The 27,932-nt window shown below is 48.7% G+C and overlaps 1 protein-coding gene across 3 annotated transcripts in view; it reads right to left on the minus strand.

Annotated features, from left to right (window-relative positions):
* Nucleotides 1-27,932, minus strand: part of Tmem181 (transmembrane protein 181) — a 60,401-nt gene that overhangs the window by 8,550 nt on the left and 23,919 nt on the right. For 2 of the 3 annotated variants that reach the window (XM_057761317.1, XM_057761319.1), the window contains exons 2-10: nt 21,257-21,360; nt 13,729-13,784; nt 11,453-11,543; nt 9,694-9,815; nt 4,496-4,606; nt 3,518-3,598; nt 1,901-2,000; nt 1,317-1,447; nt 1,045-1,136 (exon numbers count right to left, since the gene is read on the minus strand). In XM_057761317.1, coding sequence (XP_057617300.1) covers nt 1,045-1,136; nt 1,317-1,447; nt 1,901-2,000; nt 3,518-3,598; nt 4,496-4,606; nt 9,694-9,815; nt 11,453-11,543; nt 13,729-13,784; nt 21,257-21,360 — 888 coding nt within the window. The remainder of the gene's footprint in view (nt 1-1,044; nt 1,137-1,316; nt 1,448-1,900; nt 2,001-3,517; nt 3,599-4,495; nt 4,607-9,693; nt 9,816-11,452; nt 11,544-13,728; nt 13,785-21,256; nt 21,361-27,932) is intronic. The other variant, XM_057761318.1, reaches the window with a different exon arrangement.

Genomic DNA, 27,932 nt, shown 5'->3' on the forward strand with positions numbered 1-27,932 from the left:
TTCAATGGCATGCGTGGGCACGTGGGATAGATGAAGGCAGAGCAAGCAAAAAGAAAAGAGAAAGAAAAAAAGAAGGAAGGAAGGAAGGGAAGGGAAGGAAGGAGAAAAGAAAGAAAGAGAGAGAGGGAGGGAGGGAGGGAGGGAGGGAGGGAGGGAGGGAGGGAGGGAGGGAGGAAGGGAGGAAGGGAGGAAGGAAGGAAGGAAGGAAGGAAGGAAGGAAGGAAGGAAGAAAGAAAGAAAGAAAGAAAGAAAGAAAGAAAGAAAGAAAGAAAGAGGGAAAAAGAAGTGTACTATAACCAGGCAGTGGTGGCGAACACCTTTAATCCCAGCACTCAGGAGGCAGAGGCAGGCAGATCTCCAAGTTCGAGGCCAGCCTGGTCTATAAGACCTAGTTCCAGGACAGGCTCCAAAGCTACAGAGAAACTCTGTCTCCAAAAAACCAAAACCAAAAATAAGTGTGCTATAAACTTGCATGAGCCTAAACTTCAGAATTAGCTCTGGGAGCTAGGCTGGCAGAGGAGGAAGTGGCCTGGAAGTCTTGTCGGTGCCATTGTTCATGCACGAGGCATGAATGCCATCAGACCACACTGGGTCAGGGACCGAGCAGTGTCTCTGGGGAGTTGGGCAGTGATGCACAGCTCCGGCAGCAAAGCTGTTTCACCAAAGGATACAGTCTAACCAGGGTCACGTGTGTGTCCAATCAGGACCAGGCTTGAAGCTGAGCAAGGGTCAGAAAACCTGAAGATGCAAGAGGGGACCCCAATGTTTCTGCTGGGCAGTCCTGGGTGCTGTCCCAGCAAACAACATCCTTTCTTACTAAAGAAGCCTAGGATGACACAGGCTTTCTCCCTTCCCACCTTACACTAGGAGATCTTTCAACGCGGGCCACACAAGCCCAGTTGGATCCAGTTGTCTGACTACACGTGAGCCGGGGCAGAGGCTGTCATCTGGATGAGATCACAGGGCAGGCAGGTCCAGCCTGCCCACTGCTGTCAACACTTTCCAGGGGTGACCGTTTCACACCCAGTAGTATTCATTACTCACGTCTGCCATATTCCCAGCGTAACGGAAGCCAGCCACAGCAGTCCAACGATGAAGAATTTAGGCAAATAGAAAGTTAAGCATTTTCTTTCTCCCTAATAAATAAATAAATAGTAGGAAAAAATAAGAAATAGAGCAAACAGTGACTAGTCCCTAACAGAGCACAGTAGACCCCAAACACATCTACACAGCAGTGCAGACCAGGGAGGGTCTCACGGCACCACTCATTCTGAAGGATGACCAGCATTGAACGAGGAGATGGCCTGTCTGCTTACCTGGACCCGTATCCCATGGTACACACACAGCCAGAAGAGCAGCAGAGCACACAGGAACAGAGACTGGAAGAAGTCATCCAGCATCCCCGGGAACCAGCTGTTCACCAGGAAGGAGAGCGGGAAGAACGGGTCTGGAAGGCAGAAGACAGAACATGGGCAAGAACAGAGCTGGCTGGCAGCCCACACAGAGCCGCAGCCTCTCATCAGGGAAAGCACAATAATGAACCCTGAGCTCAAAGGTGATTTTGTTTTCTGAGTGCCTGAAAGCCACCGGGCAGACTGAAACAACGATCCTAACAGAGAGAGAGCATCTGCTCCAGCGCCGCAGCTCAGGAAGCAAACGCTTTCTGGAATGGGGACAGAGGAGGAGAGCCACACGCATGCACAGGCACCTCAGCCAAGTCCCAAGACTGTTGAGTCTGCAGGTCGTCCAAGCTCCACTACCCAGGCAGTTTGTGTCTGCTCGGGATCCAAGCATCTGCTATGGCTGTGTAACATGGTGCCTGGGGAGCAGGGGGTCAGCTTTGGAGATGGCTGCAGCTCTGAATCTGGAGGGGGAGCTCCGAGATGGAAGTGGCACCCACCGTTGTAGAGGAGCAGCAGCGGCAGGAGGACCGACATCCACTTCTGCTCGATGCCCCAGTCTCTCATGGAGAACTTGCGCAGGGAATGCGCAAACAGGCACTGCAAAGCAAATGGCGGGTGGCTGTATGCTGGACGCTGCTCCCCAGCAGGGCGGGTCTCACCGCGGCAGGGCGGCACCAGGCAGGATCCACTGAGTCATTGGTTAGAGTGACTACTGAGGTCCCACCAGCTGTCGTGACAGCTGAGACAAAAAAACTGTGATATGTCACATGCTGTTTCCACAAGGCCGTGAACTCTCTGCAAACAGAGAGCATGCCCACCCCTCGCATTTCTGCTTGGGCTGCTTCGGTCAGACCTGTTCCCACGCAGAGGCTCGCAGGGCTTCCCAGGGCACAAGCCCATCTGCAGATGCCACCAGGCCACCTACCCAGCAGGACAGTTGACAGAGGGCACCACGTACTACCGATGACATCAGGATCCCCAGGGGAAAGCCAGAGGCAAAGCCATGCCGCAGTCAGAGGCTGAGCATGTCTTCCAACACCTCCACTGCGTGTAGAGCCCTTGCGAGAAATGTCTTTAGACAGCTCAAATGCTGTGTGCATTTCATAGGGGTTATTTTTCCCTGTCATCTAATATAAACTAATAATTTCTGAGCTGCTTGAATTTCCTGGCCTGGGGCTGTTTTTTCCAGTACAGGTCATCTGCTAATGTTCAGGACTCTTCTCCATTTAAGAGCAAACTTAGGTCTGTGATTACCAATCTCTGGGTCCCAAGAGAATCCAGATACCAGACAGCCCTCAGACCAACTATGAGGTCAGCGGTCCATTTCTCTCTCCATGGCCCAGACAGGGCACAGCCACCCTAGCCTGACTCAAGGGTCTGAGCCCTGTCTCTATGCACCCACCCTTCAGTAGATGCCCGTGTGCAGCTCTCCACTGTGGCCTATAATATGCCAGGGGTGCTGTCTGTGTCCGCAGAGACAGATGTGACCACAGTCCCTGTCAGCATGACGGTGCACAGCAGCTGACAACAGAACACGGCTGTTAGGTGTCAACCAGCCACTCAACACGGTGCACTCCGTCTCGGATGTCTACACCCCTGTTCTCACGGACACCCTTTCTGTGCCTGAACATTTCCCCCAAAGCGTGTGTGCTTGTGGGCACATTTCAGGTCGCAAATGAACCAGCAGCTTGCATTTGCAGAACCGTTTCTCTGCCAGCTCTTCCTTTAACCACCCCAAAACTCAAATATTCAGAATAATTTTCCAAACACAGAAATCAAAAAGGAAGCTGCTGAGTGGCCCTCCAACAAGACCAACTCCTTTCCGTAAGGGTTAAGTGATGTTTCCAGTATTACGATGGTATTTACTAGATGCCAGTGACCGACATCTCTTACACTACATGGAAACACCCAGGGAAGGATTCACCATCCAGTCTTTTTGCAGCACAGTGCCTCAGTGGACACAGACTGGCTAGTAATACCCAGATGGACCACTAGAGGACCTCGCTCAGAGTCTGGGTAAAGTCCCCTGGAGCTTGCTCTCTGCCCATAGGAACTTCACAGACTAGCCTCATCCCCAGTGATGGGGGCCAGAGCCCCAGGCACACGGGACTCACAGTGACGATGAAGGTGAGCACCACAAACACGAAGCGGAACCAAATCTCCAGCTGGGAAAACGCAGGGTTGTACGTCTTCCACTGAAACAGGAAACAGATGTGTGTTGGGGGGGGTGGAGGTGGGCGGGACAGAGCAGGATGAGACTCAGGTGGGGTGGGTTGTGTGAGCATGCTCCCAAGACACCAAAAGTCAGATCTGCACCCAAAGGGAGAACTCCTGACTGACTCCCATGGTGAGGGCACAGGGAGGCACACCCAACATTAGTAACCACCCCTGAGGAGTTCAAAATGCTTTTTCCTTCCGTTTTCTCACAAAGTTACAAAATTTTAAAAACTTTTATTTCTCTATTAAAGAACAGATAAAAAAGCCAGAAGATGGTGGTGTAGCACTTGGGAGGCAAAGACAGGGGGATCTCTGAGTTCGAGGCCAGCGTGGTCTACAGAGTAAGTTCCTTGACTGCCAGGGCTATACAGAGAAACCCTGTCTCAATCCCACCACCCACCACCAAAAAAAAAAAAAAAAATAATAATAATAATCTTAAATACTAAGAACTTTTTGAAATGGTTTTAAATAGTGAATCTGGCAGATAAATTATTCTATAATCATTTGAATTTTAAATTTCCTATCAAAAGTCAGCCTTGACAGGCTTCACTAGAAAATGCCAGTCTTTACATAAAAAGAAAACAGACTTGTGTAGCATGCATGTGTGAGAAGTATTTCCTAAAATACTTGAGGAAAGTATATAAATATGGATGTGCAATCATAACAGTCCTGTGGGCTGTACTGCAGAGTAGGCCCTGGCTTGCTTGGTCTGCACTGCATGGCCCTGGCTTCTCCATTCTGTGTCATTTGTTTAAGCTATTCTTGGTTCCACACACTTAGAAAACTGGTTTTCCAAAATAAGCCACACGAGGCACTGATGTTCCCGAGCACCTAACAAGGCAGCAGCAGGAGCGTGTGGCTGGCTGTGTACTCACTGTGAAGTTCATCTCCCTGATGGGCTGGTTCAGGTGCTCAAATCCCACGGTCACTGTGTACTGCGTGTAATTCAGGTAGCCAAGGTGGGCCACAATGATTTCCGCACATTTCTGAAAGAAAGGAGGTTCACGTCATCAAAGCAAGTGGAAAGGACCCTCCCACCCACAAACCCAAGTGACTCATTCCAACAACAGATGAGCAGAACACAACATCTCAGGAGAACTCGCCAAAAGCTCGGCAAAAGGCAGATGCCAGCCAAGGACAGTTCCTAGAAAGCAGGCACCCAACGGGCATTTCGTGACTTACTGTGATCAGAGTCATCCTACTGCGGGTGACCGAGAGACAACATATTACCCGCAGAACACAAGCCTGGCTCATCTGTAAACGCGCTACTGCATGGGGGACCTGCATGCTTAGCTATGGCCTGGGACAATTCTGCAATGCTGTGACCATGTGCAGTCTATGAGAAACGTATTTTTCTCTCCTCGATTCCAGCCTGCCGTTCCCTACATGGATCTCTGTAGTGATATTTTACTTGTGTTTTAATAAAGCTTGCCTTAAGATCAGCGTGCAAAGTTAGCCATACTAGTCGGCCATACAGGCTGGTGGTGGTGGTGCACACCTTTAATCCCAGCACTAGAGAGGATTATAAAATGGGAGGAGAAAGGAGCTCAGGGTCTCAGTCTCCGTCTGAGGATTCCAGGAGGCAGGATCGCCTGTTTTGGTCTGGGGTAGAGGTAAGAGTCAGTGGCTGGCTGCTTTGCTTTTCTGACCTTCAGCTTGAACCCCAATATCTGTCTCTGGGGTTTTATTATTTGTGCTACAGATGTCTGTCTCCCCCCACCACACACACACCAAAAGCAAAGGCTGCGAGCAGTGGCGAGTTGATTGGTAGATGTGGATGCTTCACGGGCTACTGAGCCCCAGACTCTACTCCTTCAGGATTAGGACTCAGGCCTGCTGCATGGCCAACCCTCCTGCCCACAGAGGCCTGCAGGCACTCTCCACTATGGCTCTGCTCCGACCCAGCCACAAAGGCCTGCAGCATCTGGGTGGTCACACCCCCTCTGCAAGGGCAGTGGACCCTTCCCTGTTACTTTCACTGTGGCTCCCAACGGCAAGTCCCTCCACAGCCAGCCAGACGGATGGCCTCTCGGAGCGGACAGAAGCCCTTTGACTTACCCCTGTTCACAAGTCAAAGCAAGAGTCAATTGTGATGACTCCCACCGGAGCAACCACCTCCTCCCCCTCAGTGCTGGTTGTCTGCTCTCTCCACCTGTGTGGTTCTCACCCTTCCTGCTGTGACTGTCGTCACGGGTGTCGCTAAGGACGCACTGGAACCAGGGACAGTCACATTCAATGTCAGTAGAACACCAGTTCACCTTCTGTGAGGACTGAACGACCTTCCTTCTTCTTCTTTTTCCGAGACAAGGTTTATCTGTGTGTAGCCCTGGCCGTCCTGGACTCACTCTGTAGATCAGGCTGGTCTTAAACTCAGAGATCCGCCTGCCTCTCTGCCTCCTGAGTGCTGGGATTAAAGGCATGTGCCACTACCACCCAGCTGTCAGAGACATTTTTTACAGGTAAAAAAATCTGCTGGGCAGTGGTGGTGCAAAAACACCACAAGAGGGCATCAGATCCCCTGGAACCTGGGCTATGGGAGGTTGCAGGCTACTTGATGTGGCTGCTGGGAAATGAACTTGGGTCTCTGGAAGAGCAGCACACGATCTTCACACCAGCATCTCTCCAAGCAGAGGCATTTTTATTAGGAGACAGAGCTCAGTTCAAATGTACTGCCACAGATGCCATAACAAAGCTGCTACCAGGTGATTTGTGGATCCCAGGGTAGAGCTATGCTCCGTCTGATTAGGAAGCACCCTGCAAAAGACCAGGGTTTTCTCACCACCTCGGGGTGCTAGTGCTTTCTGTTTGTTTGTTTTACATTAAATTAGCAATGAGAACTCGGGAGGTGGCTCCGTGGAGAAAGTGCTCACCCAGAGTTCAGGTCTCCACCTCCTTCAATCCCAGCACTCTGGAGGAGACAGGACCCCAGAGCAAGGCTGCCTGCGGTGAGCTCTGGGCTCAAACAAGAGGACCTCACTTAATATATAAGGTGCAGAATTATTGAGGAAAACACCCAACACCAGTCTCTGACCTCTCTACCCATGTGCACAAACGTGCAAACATGCACATACACACACTCCACACAGCCACACAAAACAGACATACACATACATACACTCCACACAGCCACACAAAACAGACATACACATACATACACTCCACACAGCCACACAAAATAGACACGCATACATACACTTCACACAGCCACACAAAACAGACATGCACATACATACACTTCACACGGCCACACAAAATAGACACGCATACATACACTTCACACAGCCACACAAAATAGACATGCACATACATACATTTCACACAGCCACACAAAATAGACATGCACATACATACACTTCACATAGCCACACAAAATAAAAAGATTTCAAAAGCGTAAGAGGATGGCAAGTATCCATGCAACATAAAAATTCCTTGTTTTCTTGAATTAGTACAATTTCCTTACAGCAGTAAGGGGAGAGCAGAGTGCCTAAGGAGTAGGGGGGAGATGTTTTCAGACAGTGACCAGTGTGCAGGGTGACCCACAGAAGCACTCTAAAGGACCACTCTGAAGATAGCTGGGGGGGGCACATCCCGGGAGCAGTGATATAAGCTAGCCCCCAGATTGCTCGCTCTCCTTGAAGCCAAGAACTGAAAGTCCCATGTGCTGGGTAATGCGCGGATGTGCAGGCCAGGGCGACCTGTCACAGTGAGCAGCTGTGTGTCCCAATCTGGTGGCCGAGGGAGACTCACTGACTCCTGCCTGGGGCTGGGCCTCTCCCGGGACTTTCACACGTTCTCATTATTCATCTGGACTGACCCTGTGCTTCCTGCACACTGGATGGTAAGGACATGGGGGACCTTGATCCTGGCGACTTTCCCAAAACAGGCCAGAAGGGCTTAATCCCCCACAGACAAGAACATGTTCCAGAAATTGGCTTAGGATGCTTGCTTAGGAAGGAAAAGAGACACAGGGTAAGGGGCCAGCTAGGTCCCCAGCTGCCACCTGTCTGTGGTGGGTATGGCTGTGATTGCTGAGGTGAGGGCTGCTCCCCACCCCCAGTACAACTCACTCTTCTACAGCTCAGCACCCTCAGGCGGGGGTCTGGACCCTTTGAATCAGCAGAAAGGAACCACGAGAAGGGGGACTAGTCACTGCACAGGAGTCCTTCCCTGCTCGAGTCTCTTCTTGCAGGGAGAAATCAGCAGTGTTCTTACTGTTGGGAACTCGGCAGGATGCGTGTGGTTAAAGCCACGCAGGCTTGTGGATAAAAGAGCGCCAGCTTAGATCCTGTCCCTCCCACTCAGTATCTGTGTCAACCTGCAACAATGGCTGTGACCTCTTGAAGCCTCTGTTTCTTCTTTCATAAAGTGGAATTGGAGAGTAGTTTCCACCCCGTGGACCTCCTGTGAGGATTTAATGAGTGGTGTACAGAAGGTACTCAGCGTGAAACCTTGCAACCCACTCCAATATCCCTGTCTAGTTAGGCCTCTGATCAACACCCTGCCTGTTCTGACCCCATCCAAGGGCGCCTGCTGCCAGGGACCTGCTGAGTCCTGATGTGGCTCCTGCCAGTGGCAGAGGTGGGGTCTGAGTTATTGGCTTCTGAACAGAATACAGTATTGATGAATAAAGGAGAGAGAGTTCTTATGCTGGGTCCACAGCCATATACCATGTCCCACAGCAGATCCCAAAAAAGTGGTCGCTGATCACAAAAAGGCCTGGGCACAGATGGACCAGAGCATTCAACAGCCAGGATAAACCACCTGATCTAGACTGGCCCTGAACAGTGGCAGAGGTCCATCTGAGACCTGGCCTTCCACATCGCCTACTGACTGCAACCATTAGGTGTCACATGGACTCAGGGTTCATGGCAGACTGAATGTGCATGCACGTCTGTAGGCGTGTGTGCGTGTGTGTATGTGTGTGATTATATGACATTAAATGTTTCTGTGCGGCAAATGAAGCGATCATTAGAGTCAAGAGACAGACCACAGAATGGCGAGGTGGGTGAAGGTAGAGGTCTTCACCAGCTCTCAGACAGGGGACTAATACTTAGACCACATAAAGAACCACAAAGACTAAACACCAAAACCCAAGTCATCCGATCAATAAATGAGCTAAAAAACTGAACACACAGCTCTCAAAGGAAGAAACATAAATCATCAATGCTTCAAAAAGTACCCAACATCCTTAGTCATTAGGGAAATGCAAATTAAAGGTGCTTTGAGAGACCATCTTACCCTAGTCACAGTGGGTTATCAAGAAAACAGATTCCAACAGATTCTGGTGAAGAATGTGAGGAGAGAGGAGCCGGAGTCCCTGCTGGTGGGAGAGTAAACTACAGCCACTACTGACATGGTGTGGAGGCTCTCAAAACACCGAAACTAGAGCTGCCCTATGAGCCAGCTACGGCACTTGTGGGATATGCTGGCAGGACCTAAGTCAACACACCACAGAGTCACGGCATACTATGTTTATTGTTACATCGCTGACAGGAGCTGGGAAATGCAGTCAACCCAGACATTCATGGACAGACTAGAGAAGGAATAGGCTGCACATGGACTAAATGGAATTTTATGTAACCAGAAGGAAATATGGAATCATGAGGGTCATGGGAAAATGAATGTACTGGAAGGCAGTATGCTATGCAAAATAAGCCAGATTAAAAGAGACAAACACTGTATGCTTTATATGCAAAACCTAGACTTAAATTTATGTAAGTGAGTTTACACACGTGTGGATCTGTATGTGTTGTGCGTAGGCCATAAAACTAGAAAGGGGGTCGTGAAGGAGGTGAAGGAGGTGAGAAACTGAGGAGACAGGACACACAGTAAGAAAGCAGAAAGAGGGTCTAATGGGAATGGGTGGGTAGGGGCTGGGGCCTATGGGAAAGGGAATGGATGAGAACCAAGTATAACGGCATGTGTGTATGCAGACGACAGGAGGAAACCCATTATTTGCATGCTAATCTAATATTTTTAAAGCCTTCCCATAGCTGTGTCCATTTCCTGGATAATCAGGTCTGTGATAGCATTTGCAGCTGATGACTCACTGTGGGACGTCAAACACACTCACCCCTGCGCATGTGAGGGTTCTCGTTCGATTGTGAACCTTGTTATGAATGTAGATCGTGGTTCCGTCTTGAGCCACACCATTGACTTGCACAGTCATGGAAAAGCTGGTTTGAATAGACGTTTCTACAAGAGAAAGAAGTCGATGAGATCACACTGGGCATAAATTAAATAACTTACAGAGAAATAGTTCTCTATTTCTGGTCAAAATTAGTTAATTATATTTTTGCTATAAAAAAAAGAGAACAGGACTGTTGAGATGGTTCAGTGGTAGTGTGGGAGGTCCTTCTGTGTAGGTGTTGTTTTTACTGGTTAATGAATAAAGAATCTTCCTTGGCCACTGATAGGGCAGAATAGAGTTAGGTGGGGAAAACTAAACTGAATGCTGAGAGAAAGAAGACAGAGTCAAAGGGAAGCCATGTAGCTCCCACCAGAGAAAGACGAGCAGGAACCTTGCTGGTAAGTCATAGCCATGTGACGATACACAGATGAATAGAAATGGGTTAACCAAAGATATAAGAGCTAGCTAGTAATATGCTTAAGCTATTGGCCAAACAGTATTGCAAATAATATGGTTTCTGTGTGATTATTTCAGGAGTCTGGGCAGCTGGGAAACAAATTAGCAGCCCCCTGACTGCTGCTAAACCAGGCCAACTACCTCAGTTCCATATCAAGGACCCACATGGTGGAAGGAAAGAACTGACTCCCTAAAGTTGTCCTCTGACCTTCTCTCTCTCTCTCTCTCTCTCTCTTTCTCTCTCTCTCTCTCTCTCTCTCTCTCTCTCTCTCTCTCATAAATAAATGCAATAGATTTTTAAAGAGAGAGAAAGAACAGTTTGAAAAGATGGCTCAGTGTTTAAGAGCGCTTGCTGCTGAGGACTGGAATTCAGATCCGAGCCCGTATAAGTGTCCCACGCGAGCCTGTAACCCAGCACCGTGGAGACTGGACAGAGGAGATGAGGATGGCTGGGGCTTTCTGGCTTCCAATGCAGCCCAGAAAACATGAGCCTCAGGTTCAGGGAGAGATCGTGGCTCAAAAGAACAGGCAGAGGGTTGTACAGGAAGACACAGGAGGCTCTCTTTTGGCTTCTGCACCAACACACAGATGTGTGCCCCCAGTATTTAAACAAACAGGCGCACCCCAATAAGTGTACTAATTTGTGGCTGTCCTTCTTCTAGACCATCTTCTAAACACACGAGTTCTGATATAAAGCTTATTTTTGCTTTATCTCCCTTGTTTTACTATGGTGAAGGGATTGATTTTAAATTCTTTCCTGGAGTGTCTCAGCTGATCAGAGACCACCTTCACGTCTCAGCAGGATGAAGTAACCTTTGTGTCATGGATGACGCAGAAAAAAGTCTTTGAAAATAACGGTACCCCAGGGCTGGGCTTCTCAGCACCCTGCCCTTCCCCACCCCTCTGCTGCCTCCAACTCCTGACTGGTGCGGCTGTGCACTACAAGATGTCAGTGGTAGCCCTGGCCTCTCCCATGTCAAATTGTCCCCACACATTACCAAGTATCCCTGGGGATCAAAATCATGCCTTGGGGTATCAGGACATAATTCTCTCTCAATCCACCCTGTCCGCACCCTGACTCCCAATGGGACAAGGCAGAGGAGCTTCCAATCTTTCCTCATGTAGCCATGGGCATTTCCTACACATCTCTGCCAGCATGTGCCCAAATACTGTAAAGTCTTTCCACCTCTTCAGAATGAGAGTTTGCACTAAACACAAGAAGCCACCCCAAACATCAGGTGCATACCTTCTGAGGGCTCCAGCTCGACCACACATGTCAGCCATAGTTGCTGGTTATACGTAGACAGTGGGTTTGAATGTATTTGAATTTGCCTTAGCTGAAGCAGAAGAGAAAACAAAGTCATCATGTGCCCTGTTCAGGGGCCCTGAACACCTCCGCTTTTTTTTTTTTTTTTTTTTTTTTGAGACAGGGTTTCTCTGTAGCTTTGGAGCCTGTCCTGGAACTCGCTCTGTAGACCAGGCTGGCCTCAAACTCACAGAGATCGGCTTGCCTCTGCCTCCCGAGTGCTGGGACTAAAGGTGAACACTTCATCTTAATGTACGAACAGATGCTTTGCACACAGCTTGGAGCACAAGCCCTGACAAAGCTGGGAGGGCTTCCCTTTGCCAAGCACCAGGAATCAGTGTCCTAAAGGAACGCGCGGGTGGGCTGCACTGCCTTCCTGCCTCTCCAAGACTCTAGGCAGCAATTCCTACCACCAGCGTCTGCTAGACACCACAGGAAGCCACTGGAGGGAAAATGAAAAGGGCAGACTGAGGAGACACGCGGCAGTAAGGGACCCCAGGGAACAGTGTTCCTATTCCCGGCAACATGCGTCTCCATCCCATCTCTGTGATAGCCGTAGACTGGGTATGTTGCTGGCTAGTGTCTGTTACTCTGGCATTAGAGACATCTTAGCCTACCTGCAGAGGGAAACGAGAGGACCGTGTGAGAACTGTCACTCCACAGTGTCTCCTGGAAACACAACAGTGGTGTCTCACGGCAGAGTGTGGAGGGAGCTGGCGAAGGTGCCTATCTCCACTCCCCAAACCAGCGTTACTTGGAGACCACAACTGTGGAGGTGAATGTCTTGTTCCAGGCTGTCAGGGTCTTCACCAAACCTCCTGAGACCACACTTGCCAAAAGTCAGAGGGGGAGTGGAGGGGAGTGGAAGCTATTGAGTGTGTGTGGTGGTGGTGGGGAGATGTTGTCTTTCTCAAACAAGATGCTTGCATAGAAGCCCTCGGTTCCACGGGATGGCTTACTGTCAGAGAGAGAGAGACCATGAGAGGCAGAGACTGGGAGATCCATGACTGTCAAGAAACTCATGGTGGTGCCTCTCCAAAGCCAACCCTCTACCCCAGACCTCAAGACAACAAGAATGCAAAGAAACCTGGCCACCCAGAGGTCATTCCAAGGCAGCAGCAGCAGCAGCTAGAGATATACAGCTTTTCTCTCTGTCCTTTTAGAAATCATAAGGAGAGCCATGCATGGTGACATACGCCTGTAATCCCAGCACTCGAGAGGCAGAGGCAGGTAGATTTCTGTGAGTTCAAGGCCAGCCTGATCTACACATCGAGGTCCGGGCTACCCAGGGCTACAACGTGGAACCTTGCCGTAACAAACACAATGTTGTAAGAGGAGAGCAGAAGAGAGGGCGAACAATGACCCCGAATCTGCAGGTGCTGCGAGAACCTGGCAGCACGCTCAGTTTACAGAGACTCGGTGTAAGACCCTACCATTCACTTCTCCAGTGGAAAGGACTTGTTCTCATAAAGGTGGTGATAAATTAAGGTACATTTAAAGAGGGGGAACAGACTACATTTAGGATGAGCTCATGCAGGGAATCCCAGCCAAGAAAGAGAGCAGCTGCTACTGGAACGAACACTGAACAAGTCGTGACTTGGACAAACACAGCAAAACGGTCAGTCCGTAAAGCGCTTCCATGGAGGCATGAGAACGCGAGTTCTGCTCCGGCAACCACCAGGCTGGCGCCACACAGCAGGAGGATTCCTGGGCTCACTGGCCAGCAGCCTAGCCGGCAAGCCCAAAAGTCAGTGAGGAACTCTTAACTCAAAAGAAAACAAACAAACAAACAAACAGGCTGCAAATTCCTGAGGACCAAACCCTTTAGTTAACCTCTGACCTTCACACACATGAACACACATTTATAGATACACAAATTAAGCTTTTTAAAGGAAGAGCCAGATGCCTACGTAATCATTGTTAAAATGACGAGTGTGACAGGCTTTCTGACGTGAGCAGTCAGCACAGGGCACGGCATTTGTAAGTCAGCTGTAGTTTCGTCAGAGGGAACACCAACGTCCTTCCGCTGCATCCTTCTGAGGACACCAGGGACCCCAGAAACGGGAATTTCAGTGACAAGAACCTGGCTGAGAAGTAAGAGCCGCGAAGAGCTCCAGAGCAGAAGGACGGTCTATCCTCAGACTCTCCCAGCAGGGCCACGTCTCAGTGACTCCAAAGTTTATAGTGAACCATCTGATGCTTGAGGCACCTCTTACCTTTTTGCTATTATTTAGTGAGAAATTAGCAGCAGACTGCTGGATCACTCTGGGTCCTGAGAGTAACAAAGAAAAAGAAATTAAGAGCAATTAACTTACTTTATTTTTATGCAAGAAAGACTTACACATTAGACACTGTGATCTCGTATACTGCTCTTCCTATTTCTTTTAGAGAGATTTTATGTCAGTAGGTAGAACACCAAACACAGAACAGACAAGCACTCTATTTGACACAACTTCCATCCACACTAAGGCAGAAGGACCAACATGCCGTGGTGGGGTCTCCACAGACGCCCTCCATGGACACTACTAAGAGTGAAGTTAACGCGTTCATGCGGTTAACCCAGTCGTCTAGAAATAGTAAGCAGAAGCGACAAAGTGACAGATATCCTGCAAAAGCACGGCACAGGGCTTTCTTGAAATAGATGCTTTATGAAGCTCTTTCTTCCCCGACTTTACTGCAGTTACAAAGAACTAATCATTATCAGCATATTTCAGAGGACAATTCAGCAGGATTAAGTACATCTCTCCTGTGCAGACATGGCTACCCATCTCTGCAGCTCTCCTTGTAAAACCCAGTCTGCCCCACTAATCGACTCTGTGCTCCACCCCCTCTGCCCTGGTAACCTTCTCCATAGACCCCGGGTGAGTGGAATCACACAGGGTTTATCAGCTTGGGACTGGTTTATGTCATCTAGTACAATGTTCTCATGACTCACGCTGCAATGTGTCTAAACTGTCTAATGTTTTCCTTTTTAAGCTTGCGTGTATGTGTGCCAGTATGCCCGTGGAGATCAGACGACAGCTCTTTACAGTTTGTGTGTAGTGTGCCAGTGTGCGTGTGGAGATCAGACGACAGCTCAAGGTGTCCTCCTTCAGAACTGTGAGGCTTGGCAGCAGGTTGCCACTGGCTTTATTCACTGAGCCATTGTTGACAGTTTCCTGCAGGGTCTCTTTAAACAGAAAGGTCAACAACTCAAAATAGCTTCAGGAAGTCCCTGAAACTGACCAGATTCACTAGGCCTCTCCCTGCCAGAGTTAGCAATAAAAGCTGAGAGTCCTCCTCGGTGGAAGGGAAGTCAAGCTGTAGAGGAGATGGAGAGGAGAAAAGCTGTAAAGAGCCTGAGCCCAGACCAGCTGCCTGGAAGAAGCAGAAACCAGTCGAGCTGCCTGGAAGAGATTTAGACCGGAGTCACCTGGAAAAGACCCTCTCCAACCGGCTGAGCTGCCCACAGGCTCGGCGGTGTCCTCCAAGTTTCTTGGCTTCTGTGAGCTGTCACCCAGACTGGGTGGACTTGGTGATGCAGCTATCTTTGAGCCATTTCTGCTCCTGTGAGTGACCCCTAGTTGGACTTTGGCGGTACCCATACTTTGGTCTGTCGTGGGCTCCCTATTGGGGGTGAGTAAACACGTGTGCTCCATCTCCCCAGGCAAAGTCTTGTCACACAACAACCTTCTTGAGGCCTCACCATAAAGACTGAATGATGTTCAATTGCAGCACATACCATACTTTCCTTATCCATTCATCTGCCAACGGATATGTAAGCTGGTTCAACATTTTAACCACTGTGGATAACACACTGACGAAAACAAGGACACAAACCTCGCCACTGATTATTTAGAGATCCCAGGGACGTGAGTGTTGATCATCTGGTGCTGTTTGTGTGGGATGCTGGTTTTATCCATTCTCTTAACCGTCTGTTGTCCTTGATTAGAAGAGAGGGCCTTTACAGACAAAGTACAGTCTTTATCACATTTGTGTATGTGGTGTGTGTACACATAGAGGGGAGGTGTGTATATCTATGAACATGTGTGTGTGCAGAGGTCAGGGAACAGCGTCCAGTGTCCTCTTCTATCACCCGCTACATTGGTCCTCTGAGGCAGGATCTCTCCCTGAACCTGGACAGAAGCCAGCATGACCCCCGTGATCCTGGCCTCCATCTCTCCTCACCAACAGTGCTGGGGTTGCAGGTGCATGCTGGGATCTCAACTCAGGTCCTCATGGCTTTGCAGCAAGCACTCAACCTGAGCCATCCCTCCAGCCTCTTGGGCTATATTTTAATCTATTCTACCTACTTCTGCCTTCTTACTATCTATCTATCTATCTATCTATCTATCTATCTATCTATCTATCTATCTATCTATCTATCATTCTTTCTATCTATCTATCTATCTATCTATCTATCATTCTATCTATCATTCTATCTATCTATCTATCTATCTATCTATCTATCTATCTATCTATCTATCTATCTATCTATATGGGTTTTTTGAGACAGGGTTTCTCTGTAGCTTTGGTGCCTGTCCTGGAACTCTCTCTGTAGACCAGGCTGGCCTCAAACTCACAGAGATCCACCTGCCTCTGCCTCCCAAGGGCTGAGATTAAAGGTGTGTGCCACTACTACTGCCTTTTAATCAGAGAATTTACTCAGCTTACATTTAGCTACTGATTAGAGGGACTCAATCCTGTCTCTCTGTTTCCTCTGCATTTGATTCCTATTAGCCTCAGTGTTCTGTTCTTCACCTAACACCCAAGAGCCATATTCTGCTGGACATTTATAACAGCTTAACATGGACAATACACGAAAACTCTCATCTTCTGACTACTGTAACAACGGTGACAACACACACACACACGAATGTGCACACGTATCACACATCATGGGGCTCAAACCACAAATCCTTGACTTTGAACATGCTAGGCAGTCAAGTACTCATCCACTGAGTTGCAATGACAGTCCTAATTCATAATTTTATATCCAAAACTATAAACAATGTTAATGATTTAGTCTCGTATTCAGGAGACAGAGCGTGGACTTGCAAATAGACAATAACCACAGCTTCCATGATGCACTTTTAAACATGTCAGCCTCCAAGTATCCAGAAACAGAAAGTGGCTTTCCCACTACTATGAGATAACGGGAGCTTTTATAGTAACAACAGCCGCCTTTGCTAGACTGGGTGTATTTTACAGTTACAACAGCCGCCTTTGCTAGACTGGGTGTATTTTACAGTTACAACAGCCGCCTTTGCTAGACTGGGTGTATTTTACAGTAACAACAGCCGCCTTTGCTAGACTGGGTGTATTTTACAGTAACAACAGCCGCCTTTGCTAGACTGGGTGTATTTTACAGTTACAACAGCCGCCTTTGCTAGACTGGGTGTATTTTACAGTTACAACAGCCGCCTTTGCTAGACTGGGTGTATTTTACAGTAACAACAGCCGCCTTTGCTAGACTGGGTGTATTTTACAGTTACAACAGCCGCCTTTGCTAGACTGGGTGTATTTTACAGTAACAACAGCCGCCTTTGCTAGACTGGGTGTATTTTACAGTAACAACAGCCGCCTTTGCTAGACTGGGTGTATTTTACAGTAACAACAGCCGCCTTTGCTAGACTAGGTGTTTCAACCTGCAGGCTCCTTTCCAGCAACCTGGAGCACAGGGCTAATGGCAGTGACTCCCTTGGCTTTAGTTAGCCTGGGAATGTCTTACTCTCATCCCCACTTTTTTATGGGGTCTCAGTAGCCTTGACTGATGAAACAAATGATCAATCCTCCTGTCTCAGACACCCAAGTTCTAGAAACACAGGTGTGTGCCACCACACTCCGCCTCTCCCCTTCACTTTTGAAGAACCTTTTCGCCAGGCAGGATTCCTGGTTGGGAACTCTTCTAGCATACGTCAGCCTGTCTTCTGCCCTGAACAATTCAGATAAGCTTCAGATAAGTGCTGGCAGCCTCACTGGAGATCCCCTGTCTGAGTCCCTCCATCCTGCTGTGGGCAGGGTTCCATCTGGCTTAGGCTTCCTGCAGTTCAGCTACAGTTGTTTGGTATGAAACTGAATTTAGCCCACTTGAGCTCAGTAAGCTTCCTGGATATATTCACCTTTCATGCTGACTATGCTGCTCCTTTGGAATCTCCAAATGTTCATTGTTTGGTTCCCAAAGGAAAAAAGGAGAGCCATGCAGGGGATGGGAGGAGAAGGGCTAGCTATTCAAATTCCCTGGTTGTTGCCTCTGCTAGATGGGGCAGGGTTTACAACGATGGAGGCCCTGAGTACATCAACAATGGCTGCCTTGCCTTGCTCCACCTCTGTGACCAGAAGCAGCAATTGAGGCGCAGAGCTCAGGTTCCCAGTTAGGGAGGACAGAGTCCTTTTGTCCACCTTAGTTCCTACAAGCTATATGCAGGCTGATCAGAACCGGAGCCAGCGTGGGTGTGAGGGTCTGCCACAGCAGTAAGGGCAACACTGGCTGAAATCAATCACAGTGTAATGTCCAGCTGCCCCGCCCACCGGAAGTTACAAACCTCCAATAGATTCAGGGAGGTTCCACTGCCGGGGGTGGAAGCACATTCCTCCCGACACTACCATCTTCCCAGAATCCCTAGCATCTCTGATTCTAACTGTGATCAATCCTTCAAGGCTTTGGCCTTAAGTGATTTTAAAATTAATTTACAGCTGGATTTGTCTAAAGCATACTATTTTTGCCAAGTGTGGTGTCACATACTTTTAGTCTCAGCACTTGGGAGGCAGAGGCTGGTGGATCTCTATGAGCTCCCGCGAGCCTGGTCTACACAGCGAGACTGTATTTAAAATAAAATTTAAAAACTACCACTCTTTGGGCTGCCTCTGTGGCCACCTCAGCCTACCGCGCTGATGCAGGGTCTGCACGTGACCATCATGACTTCCTGTCTGCGGCACCTACAAATGCCCCGCTGTCTCCACACAGGAAGGGGCCACTCCGTGGCAAGGTATGTGCCAAACAGACTCCCAAGACAGGTGGACTCTCTCTGGTTTCTGGGAAAGACTTAAAAACCGGCATCAGTAGCACCTGGACTTTAAGCTACCTAGGCACCCTGGGCTTCAGTTTCCCCAAACTACCCCGGACTCTCCAATAGTAACATCACTACATAGGAAATAAGGAGAGCAATGACAAGAGCTGATCTCACGTGCTCATCTCAGGGGGCACAGGTGTTTGACTAAACACTGCTCTCAGGTGTCTGTGAGGAGTTTCTGGTAAGAGTTCCCTTTCAGTCAAGAGACTCAATAAAGCAGACTGCCCTAGCCAGGGAAGGTGGGCCTCTTCAACCTGCTGAGGCCTAAACAGACATGTGGAGGAGACTCTGGTCTCCCTGTCTCCAGCAGTAACCTGAGCATCCCACCATGAGACCAGACCTGGACTGGGGCTTACACCATTAGTCTCCTGGTTCCCAGCCCCCTGGGCCTGACTGATGCACTGGCTTTCCTGGCTCCCATTTGCTAACTGTAGACCTGTGCATTCCTTAACCTCCCAGATAGTGTGAGTTAGTTCCCTCATTTCACACAGATATAAAATAATAGCACATATAATTATATATATATACTATAGCTCAAAATTCTATTACATACTTAGGTCTAATAATATTAAAAATTATTTGTTGTAAATAATTTATACTTTAATATAAATACACCTGTTTGAATTATAATTATGAATATATTATAAATTATGTATTATAATAGTATACAGTAATGAGATAATTATAATAATATAGTGGGTACATATATATGCATGTGCACATGCACACACGCGCACACATACACACACACACACACACACTCCTTATTGTTTGCTTTTCCAGAAGACTGACAGTAATCTGTGTGGTGGAAGAAAGTGATGGGATCCTGACATCACCCCTGTCTTGGCCTTGGGGCATCAGCTTTTATCTCTTTCAGAGTGAAGGCTGGGTACAGTCTGGACAAGAGCTGGCTAATACCCCACTGAGACTGCATACAATGTTAATGCCTCTCTACCAATACGAAAGGACAGTCTGAAATGTAAGTGAGATAATGGGTAAACCTGTATTGTGATTAATGTGACTTTAGCCCCTGGTGACTCAACAGGAAGGAGAACAAGTTGGCTATATTGCTATGGTGACAACTGTGTCATTACCACAGGGCAAGAAGCATCCCAATGGCCACCCTCTGCCCCAGCCTGCTCTAGCCACTCATCAGTCCAAATTTCAGTTGAGATTAAGAAACTAGCTTTCGCCGGGTGGTGGCGCATGCCTTTAATCCCAGAACTCAGGGAGGCAGAGGCAGGCAAATTTCTTTGCCAGCCTGGTCTACAAGAGCTAGTTCCAGGACAGGTTCCAAAGCCACAGAGAAACCCTGTCTTGAAAAACAAAAACAAAAACAAAAAAAGAAAGAAAGAAAGAAAGAAAGAAAGAAAGAAAGAAAGAAAGAAAGAAAGAAAGAAAGAAAAACTAGCTTTCTGAGGCCTGAATACTTCTGGGATTTAACCAAGCCGTCGTTTAGAATAGCTACCACAAACCACCCTCAATGAACAAGCTATCTTACTTAGGAAGAGAACACTCTCCTACCAAGGCAAGCTCCTGCTGTCATGCTGGAGATGAGACAGAGAAGCCCCGGGCCTCTGAGATCTTGTGAGGACCACTCGGCTTCTGTGGCTCTGTTTTGTGATTGTTAGAAAGAAAGTTGGGGGCGGGGGAGGGGGACGCCTCAGCGGGCATGAGCTTGTTGTGCAAGCATGAGGAGTAAAGCAAATGCTGGGAGGTACAAGGGCCTGTCTGCAATCCCAGGGCGCAGAAGGCAACGACGGATGCCCAGAGCAAGCTGGCTGGCAAGGCCAGCTGAACTGGTGAGCTCTGGGTTGAAGTGAGAGATCCTGTCACCAAACATAAGGTGGCAAGTGATAGAGGAAGACAGCTGTCATCACCATCTGGACACACAGACACACAGACACAGACAGACACACACATACATATGACAAAAACAAAATAGGTTAGTCTTCCTAGAGAATGTCAAAGCTAAAAATGGCTAAGACGTGGTTCTTCTGCGAGGACAGTTTCTACTGCCTGGCACTTTTCACACAGTCCTGAAGCTTGAGATGTCACCAGCCCAAATCCCTACAGCCCTCCCCCCTAAGCAGTCAGTGGGTTCTGGATCCCCCCTCCCCAGGACACAACAGACTCTAGAAATGTTTGGGTAGGTTACAAAGCAAATCCAAAGTCAGTTTGGCTTATTTTAAAAGAAGAAAGAAGAAGGAAGAAAGGAGAAAGGAGGGAGGAGGGAGAAAGAAGGAGGAGGAAGAGGAAGAGGAGGAGGATGAGAAGGAAGAAGAAGAAGAAGGAAGAAGAAGGAGGAGGAGGAGGAGGAGGAGGAGGAAGAGGAAGAGGAAGAGGAAGAAGAAGAAGAAGAAGAAGAAGAAGAAGAAGAAGAAGAAGAAGAAGAAGAAGAAGAAGAAGAAGAAGAAGAAGAAGAAGAAGAAGTTGTTGTTATATGGCAAATAAAAGGCAGGTAGGAGTTGCCTGCACTGACAAACTGACCTAGGCTGTCTGCCCTGTGACCAGCATTACCCAACTTGCCCCCTGCACCTCCAGAAAAGACCACCTTGTGCCCTGTGGACTCAGAGAGAAGGAACATCTCTCTTCATACCGAGGCCTGGCTAGGAGTATGAGGGCACAACTAGGCTGGCAGCAGCGAACCAGAGTGGCTATCCGTGGGGAGATGATTAAAGGAAAGACTTACCCTTGATCCCAATGAAGACGGTCAGCCCAAAACAGAGGAAGAAAACGACAAACACGAGGACAAAGTGGCGCTTGGAGAGGGTGTAGAGCCGCATGGGCGCCAGCCTGCGGAGCAGAAGGAGAGTGAGGACAGTCGGCTCTCCCCCATCAGTAGTCCCTGCCCAGGCTAGCACTACCACAGCTGCATCAGACCTGCTCCTCCTCAGCCTGTGCTGGCCCCAGAAGCACACTGCTCCTGGTAACCTCTCAAGGGTGGGTCATCTGTCGGTTTTCTGTCAGAGTCACTGCCACTCTGGCCTGCCTCACACAGGCCAAACCCAGCCCTTGTGGTTGAAGAATGAATGCATGGTGGTTTCCATGCCAAGGAGAAATGTCACCACGCCAAGGAAGTGACCTAACCTTTTACATAGCCCACTTCTAGCTTCCAGAGTAGAGCCATAGCTCAGACCAACAAGGAGTCTGACTCTATTTACCCATCACTGCCAAACCCAGAGAGAGAATACCAGGGACCAGAGGCACCAGCCATTTCCATCTGATCTACCTCATGCTCAGAGTCCTAGTCCCCCACCCAGGTGAAAAGCAGCCCACCCTTCCCAGAGAGAGCGTCCGACTCCTCCATGCTTCTGTGACCTACAGGAACATAAAGGCCCTTCGAAAGGCTTGATCCCCGGATGTAACTACACTTCCCTCAGAACAAAACCTGGGGGGCAGGGACACCAGAAGGACAGTTTCGCGGCTACAATCATGTACTGCTCTAGCAAAGGTCCCAGGGCGCACATCAGCGGCTCACAACTGCCTGTGCCTCCTGCTCCAGGAGACCCGATGCCCTCTTGGCCTCCGTGGGCAAAACTACACACACCCGAGCCCACCCCTGCCACCAACACATGTGCACACATAATTTAAAAATGAAGATAAATCTTTACAACAAAACACTCAGGAAAACGTTTCCTGCTCAGCTCTCAATGCAGCACACTAGGCTGTAAACCAGAGAACTCCGTAAATTCCCAGTCTTGCGAAACACTGGGAATCTGCAGCCTCAGGCTGTGCCCTGCAGCGTGGCCACGGCCTCAGTCACACAGCAGTGTTTGTGCTCCAGTTAGCTTCACTAATAAAAAGCAGTGCTCAGAGAGTCCAGGTTCAACCCATGCTTATTCAGTCCCAGTCCAGCTGGCCTTGGTGGGCTCCCAATAGATCAGTTCCACTGTCACAGTGGGTGGGTGCACCCCTCGTGGTCCTGACTTCCTTGCTCATGTTCTCCCTCCTTCTGCTCCTCATTTGGACCTTAAGAGCTTAGACCGTTGCTCCAAATTGGGTCTCTGTCTCTGTCTCGATCCATCGCCAGATGAAGGTTCTAAGGTGATATGTAAGATATTCATCAGTATAGGATAGGGCCATTTCAGGTTCCCTCTCCTCAGTTGCCCAAGGTACCAGCTGGGGACATCTCCCTGGACACTGTGAGCCCCTCTAGAGTCAAGTCTCTTGCCAACCCTAAGATGGCTCCCTTAGTTAGGATATATACTTCGCTGCTCCCGTATCCACCCTTCCTATATCCCAACCATCCCATTCCCCCAAGCTCCCCCCATCCTCCCCTTCTCACATTTCTCACCCCATTTCCCCTTAGCCCCATGCCACCTCACCCGCAAGTTCCCAGTTTTTGCCCGGCAATTTTGTCTACTTCCCCTATCCAGGCGGATGATTATACAATTTTCTTTGGGTTCACTTTCTTATTTAGCTTTGGACTCTCTGAACATGGCGGACAATGAAGGCTGATGAGAAGCCAAGGACAATGGCACTAGGTTTCGATCCTAATACATGAACTGGCTTTGTGGGAGCTTAGCCTGTTTGGATGCTCACCTTCCTGGACCTAGATAGAAGTGGGAGGACATTGGTCTTCTTGCAGGGCAGGGAATTTGGACTGCTCTTCAGTATGGAGAGCAAGGGGGAATGGAGTGGGGGGAGGAGAAGAGGAGTGGGGATATGGGGAGGGGAGTGGGGGAGGGGCAATATGTGGGAGGAGGGGGAGGGAAATGGGAAATGGGGAGCAGGTGGAAATTTTAATTAAAAAAGAATAAAAATAAATAAAAAAAAGAAAAACAAAAAAATAAAAAATAAAAAGCAATGTTGACAGAAGTGGCCAACCACAGGAAAGAGTCCTAAGGAGTGGGCTGACCCCCAGGGGAGGAGCTGGGGCAGGGGGTGGGGTTTGCTTGCTGGCTGCATTGCACCCCTGGTCCTGCTGCTTAACTTGGAAGCTGAAAGCAACAGGAAGGCTGAGTCAACTGGGGGGTAAGGGTGTGGCCTGGAGACCCAGGGTAAGGTTACCTGCCAGCTTGGGCTCACAGTGCACACCCCTTCCTTCCACATGTGCCTGAGACTCCAGATGGCAGGCAGGAAGTCAACCCTGGGGCAGGGCAGTCTAAGCACAAAGGTGAGGCCTGGGAGCCGCTGCCGCTCTGACGTGGCACCTGACGAATACCCGAGCGGCCTGGCTGACTCTCAGACCACTGTCAATGCATTTGGTGAAAGATGGATTGAAACCTGGAGGTTTCCCCGGGATTCTGGGCTGTTGGCAGGGCAGGAGAAGCTGGTGAAGTAAGAGTGTGCTGCCAGCTCAGACAAAACTGCTCTGGGAAGGAGACAGGTTTCTTTGTAAACTATAGTTCTCACTCCAAAGGGCACCAGAGAGAGTTTGCTCCAAGTTAAACAAGAGTGCCCATGGGCCAGGCACATGGATTCACATTGATTTGATGATATCTTCCACTATTGAAGTGGTTACATCAACTTTTGTGGGTTTGTTTTTCGAAACAAGGTTTCTTTGTAGCTTTGGAGCCTGTCCTGGAACTACTTCTCATATACTGGCTGGCCTTGAACTCACAGAGATCTGCCTGCCTCTGCCTCCCAAGTGCTGGGACTAAAGGCGTGCGCCACCACCGCCTGCTGTTCTTACATCAACTTTTATCAGTCAATACATTTCCCAAATACATTAGTGGAGACACCAGGCGGGCAAGTCATAGCAAACGGGGAGTCTCTGGTATAGGCTTCAGGAGCTGTGTGATGGGATTCTTAGCTTCGGGATTGGTGGGCCCTAATGGCTGAGTCTTAGGGTTACTACTGCGGTGCTGAAACACCATGACCACAGCAACTTGGGAGGAAAGGGTTTATTTGGCTTATGCATCTACATCACTGTTTCCCATCAGAGGAGGTCAGGACGGAAACCTAAACAGGGCAGGACCCTGGAGGCAGGAGCTGATGCAGAGGCATAGAGGGTGCTACTTACAGACTTGCTCAGCCTGCTTTCTTAAAGAACCCAGGACCACCTGCCCAGAGATGGCACCACCCACCATGGGCTGGGCCCTTCCTCATCAATCACTAATGAGGAAAATGTCCTACAGGCCTGCCTACAGCCCAATCATATGGAGACGTTATCTCAGGCAGAGCTCCCTCCTCTCTGACGACTCAAAGCTGTGTCAAGTCGATATGAAAGCGGTCAGAACAGCCTGCCACTACATCGCAAAGGCTTCAGCCCAAGGTGAGACGGTGTTAGAACGGGCACAGAGGCAGCGGCTGGAGAGGAGAGCAGTGAGGGGGACTCCAGCCCCCAGGCATGCTGCAGAATCTTCACAGGTGTGGCTTCTCTGAGGACTTTCAGCTCACACCTAGAATTTACAGACAGGAAAGCTGAGATCTGGGGTGACAGACCTGTCCAAGTTGTCACAGCCACGCTTCCTGGAGGGAGGAGGCTCTGGGAGACAGGACCCAGTTAACACCCACCTGAAAAAGCCCTGTGGTACGTGAGTGCTGGCAGAAGAGCGGGTGTCCCGCTTGTCCTTCTGTGACCCAGGTGCTTATTTATTTAGACAGTCTGTTTGGATATATTTTTGGTTTTAGACTGAAAGGAAGGGACAGTTTCTAGGCAACTGCATAGGATATTTCCACGAAAAGATTAAACTTTACACAAAGCTAATGGACTGGGTGGTGGAAAGAGTGCCAACAGCGTTAGTTAACGGCATCTCACCCGCGTTAATGATGCCAACTGAGACAAAGGTGCTGGGTCACATGAGATGCTGGCATCCTTGCCACTTTCCTATGGATTGAAAATGGTTTCTAGAACTCTCAGAGCCATTTGTGAACTATGACTGTACTATGTTCAGAGAGACCCGATCTTGCTAGTAGATCAGAGACACATCAGCATGGAGAACTCCGTAGGTGAAGGCTAAAACAGAGGCTTGGAGGCAGGGACATCAAAGGAAGATTAAATTTTAAACTTGTAGTTAAAAATGCATCACTTGGCCATGTATCATGGTGTATGCCTTTAATCCCAGCAGAAGCAGGTGAATCTCTGTAGGTTCGAGGACAACTTGAACCACATAGCAAGTATGAGGACAGCCAGGGCTACATAGAGAGATCCCATCTCAACAAGCAAACAAATGCACCACTGACTTTCTGAATGCATGGTTACTTAGTGGACGAGAAGCCAGGGCTCAGTCCCCAGCACTGTGCTGGGAGTCAGGAGCACAGACAGTTCCCTTGCCCCAGATCACACAGCTACCACACAGCAGCATCAGACCCAAACATTGCGCTTGCTTCCCAGCACAGTCCAGCCAGTCTCCAGTTGAGTTCACTCACACTCTTTCCCTATTTGAAACCTCTTCTCCCCAAGTCACGGAAATCCTACACTCAGTCTCCCGTCTTCTCATGACACTTTCCTTAGGTACTCCATCTCTCGTGGCTGCCCACGTTGTCTCCATTTACAAAGGGAACTTAGTGCCTAAAGACATTACCTGGCCTGTTGAGGCTGCAGACCCTTGGACCCTTGACTTCCTGTGACCTTTTGCCTGCTGGAGTAGGCAGAGTAAACAACTTGTTTTCCTGTGCCTGCTCTGAGCATGAGACCCTCATGAGTTCCTGATAGTAGGGGAGTGGTTTCTGGTGGGTTTTACAGCTGAAAATCCCAAGAGCTGGGGCGTGGCTATCAGTTAAGGATCCATATATAAGCTTCCCTGGAGCACAATAAAGTTGGCATTCTTGTTTCAAGGATGACCCGTGCTGTGTGTGTGTTTCAATCTCTAGCCCCTTGCTTGGCATGTAAACTGTCACTTGGTGCAGGTGCTACAGGTGGAGAGACCCCCAGTGAGATGGGGAACTAGAGATTGCTGAGAGATGGCCCTCAGAAGGTTGGCCAAGCAAGTAAGAGATTGATGGTGGGGGTGGACTGAAGATGGGTGCCAGTAATTCTGTTCAGGTATTGACCAGTCAATTAATAGTTGTTTTAGAGAAACAGGGCTCCGCTATTGAGACAGCACAAGAGTTTATTAAGACAGTTTTAGAGTTTAGTCCTTAGTTTTCACAGGCAGGGGGGTTTAATATTCAAAAAGCTTTAAAAGAGAGAGGGACAGAAGAATTTCCTATGACAATATTTTCACTATGGCATTTAGTCAAAGATGCTCTTCTCAGCGACAATGTAAAAGTGAAGGAACAATTAGACAATTTAGCCAAAACCTTTGAGGAAATTCAAGTATTTGCCCAAAATATCAAAAGGAGTCACTGGGCTAATGAGTGCCTCTCTAGAGCCGACATTCAAGGAGATCCCCTTCTCATGTCGGGAAACAGGAGGAGAAGCCTGAGGACTGGGAAAATTAGACAGGACAGAGCAGGGTTGGAAAGTTTATTCTGAGGGTCACTGTTGAGCCACAAGTTGCAACTCCCATCAAATGGAGGAAACTAGGCCAGTGTGGGTGGAACAGTGGCCCCTCAGGAGAACAGCTACTGGCTGCTCAGCAGCTGTGCAAGAACAGTTAGTCCTATCGTCTTCCCCTTGGAATACCCCCTTATGTGTTATCAAAAAATTCTGGCAGTTGGCAACTATTGCAGGGCCTTAGGCAGGTTAACAAATGTGTGGAAATTATGGGATCATTGCACCCAAGACTGCCAAGACCTGTGGCTATCCCTAAGAATTACCACATGGTGGTGATTGACCTTAAGGACTGCTTTTTTACTATTCCTTTGCATCCTGAGGACTCACCTAAATTTGCTTTTAGTGTTCACTCTGTTAATGTCAGAGAGCCACACCAAAGGTATCAATGGGTTATGATGCCTCAGGGCATGGCTGATAGTCTAACTTTGTCCAGTTATGTTTCCAGAGCCTTGTGGGCCCTAAGGGAGCAGCATCCCCAGCTATGTCGTTCATTATATGGATAATATTCTTATTGCAGTCTCAAATGAATGTGAGTTGCATACAGAGTTGCAGACTCTTTATGAGGCACTGCAATGGTCTGGTTTAGTTGTTGCCCTGAAAAAATGCAAACTATGTTTCCTTTTCAGTATTTGTGCCATCAGCTCCTACAGACTAGGGTTCGACCACAAAAGATCACTCTTAGAATAGATCAGCACCACACTCTTAATAACTTTCAACAGCTTTAGGGAGACTGTAATTGGATTAGACCACCAATGGGATGAACAACAGGAGAACTAGAACCCTTATTTGAAATCTTAAGAGGTGACTCAAACCCCACATCTCCCGGGCTACTGACACCTGAAGGCTGTGAATGTCTTAGATTAGTCGTACAGCAGTTAGCAGAAACCCATCTGAATTATATTGATTATACCAGCCTTAGCTTCTGCTGGTCTTTGGCACAGCCTTGCAGCTCATTGCAGTCTTTTGGCAGGAGGGACTTATT

The sequence above is a fragment of the Chionomys nivalis genome, chromosome 2 (assembly GCF_950005125.1).
Source record: "Chionomys nivalis chromosome 2, mChiNiv1.1, whole genome shotgun sequence".
In the NCBI taxonomy this organism is placed as follows: domain Eukaryota; kingdom Metazoa; phylum Chordata; class Mammalia; order Rodentia; family Cricetidae; genus Chionomys; species Chionomys nivalis.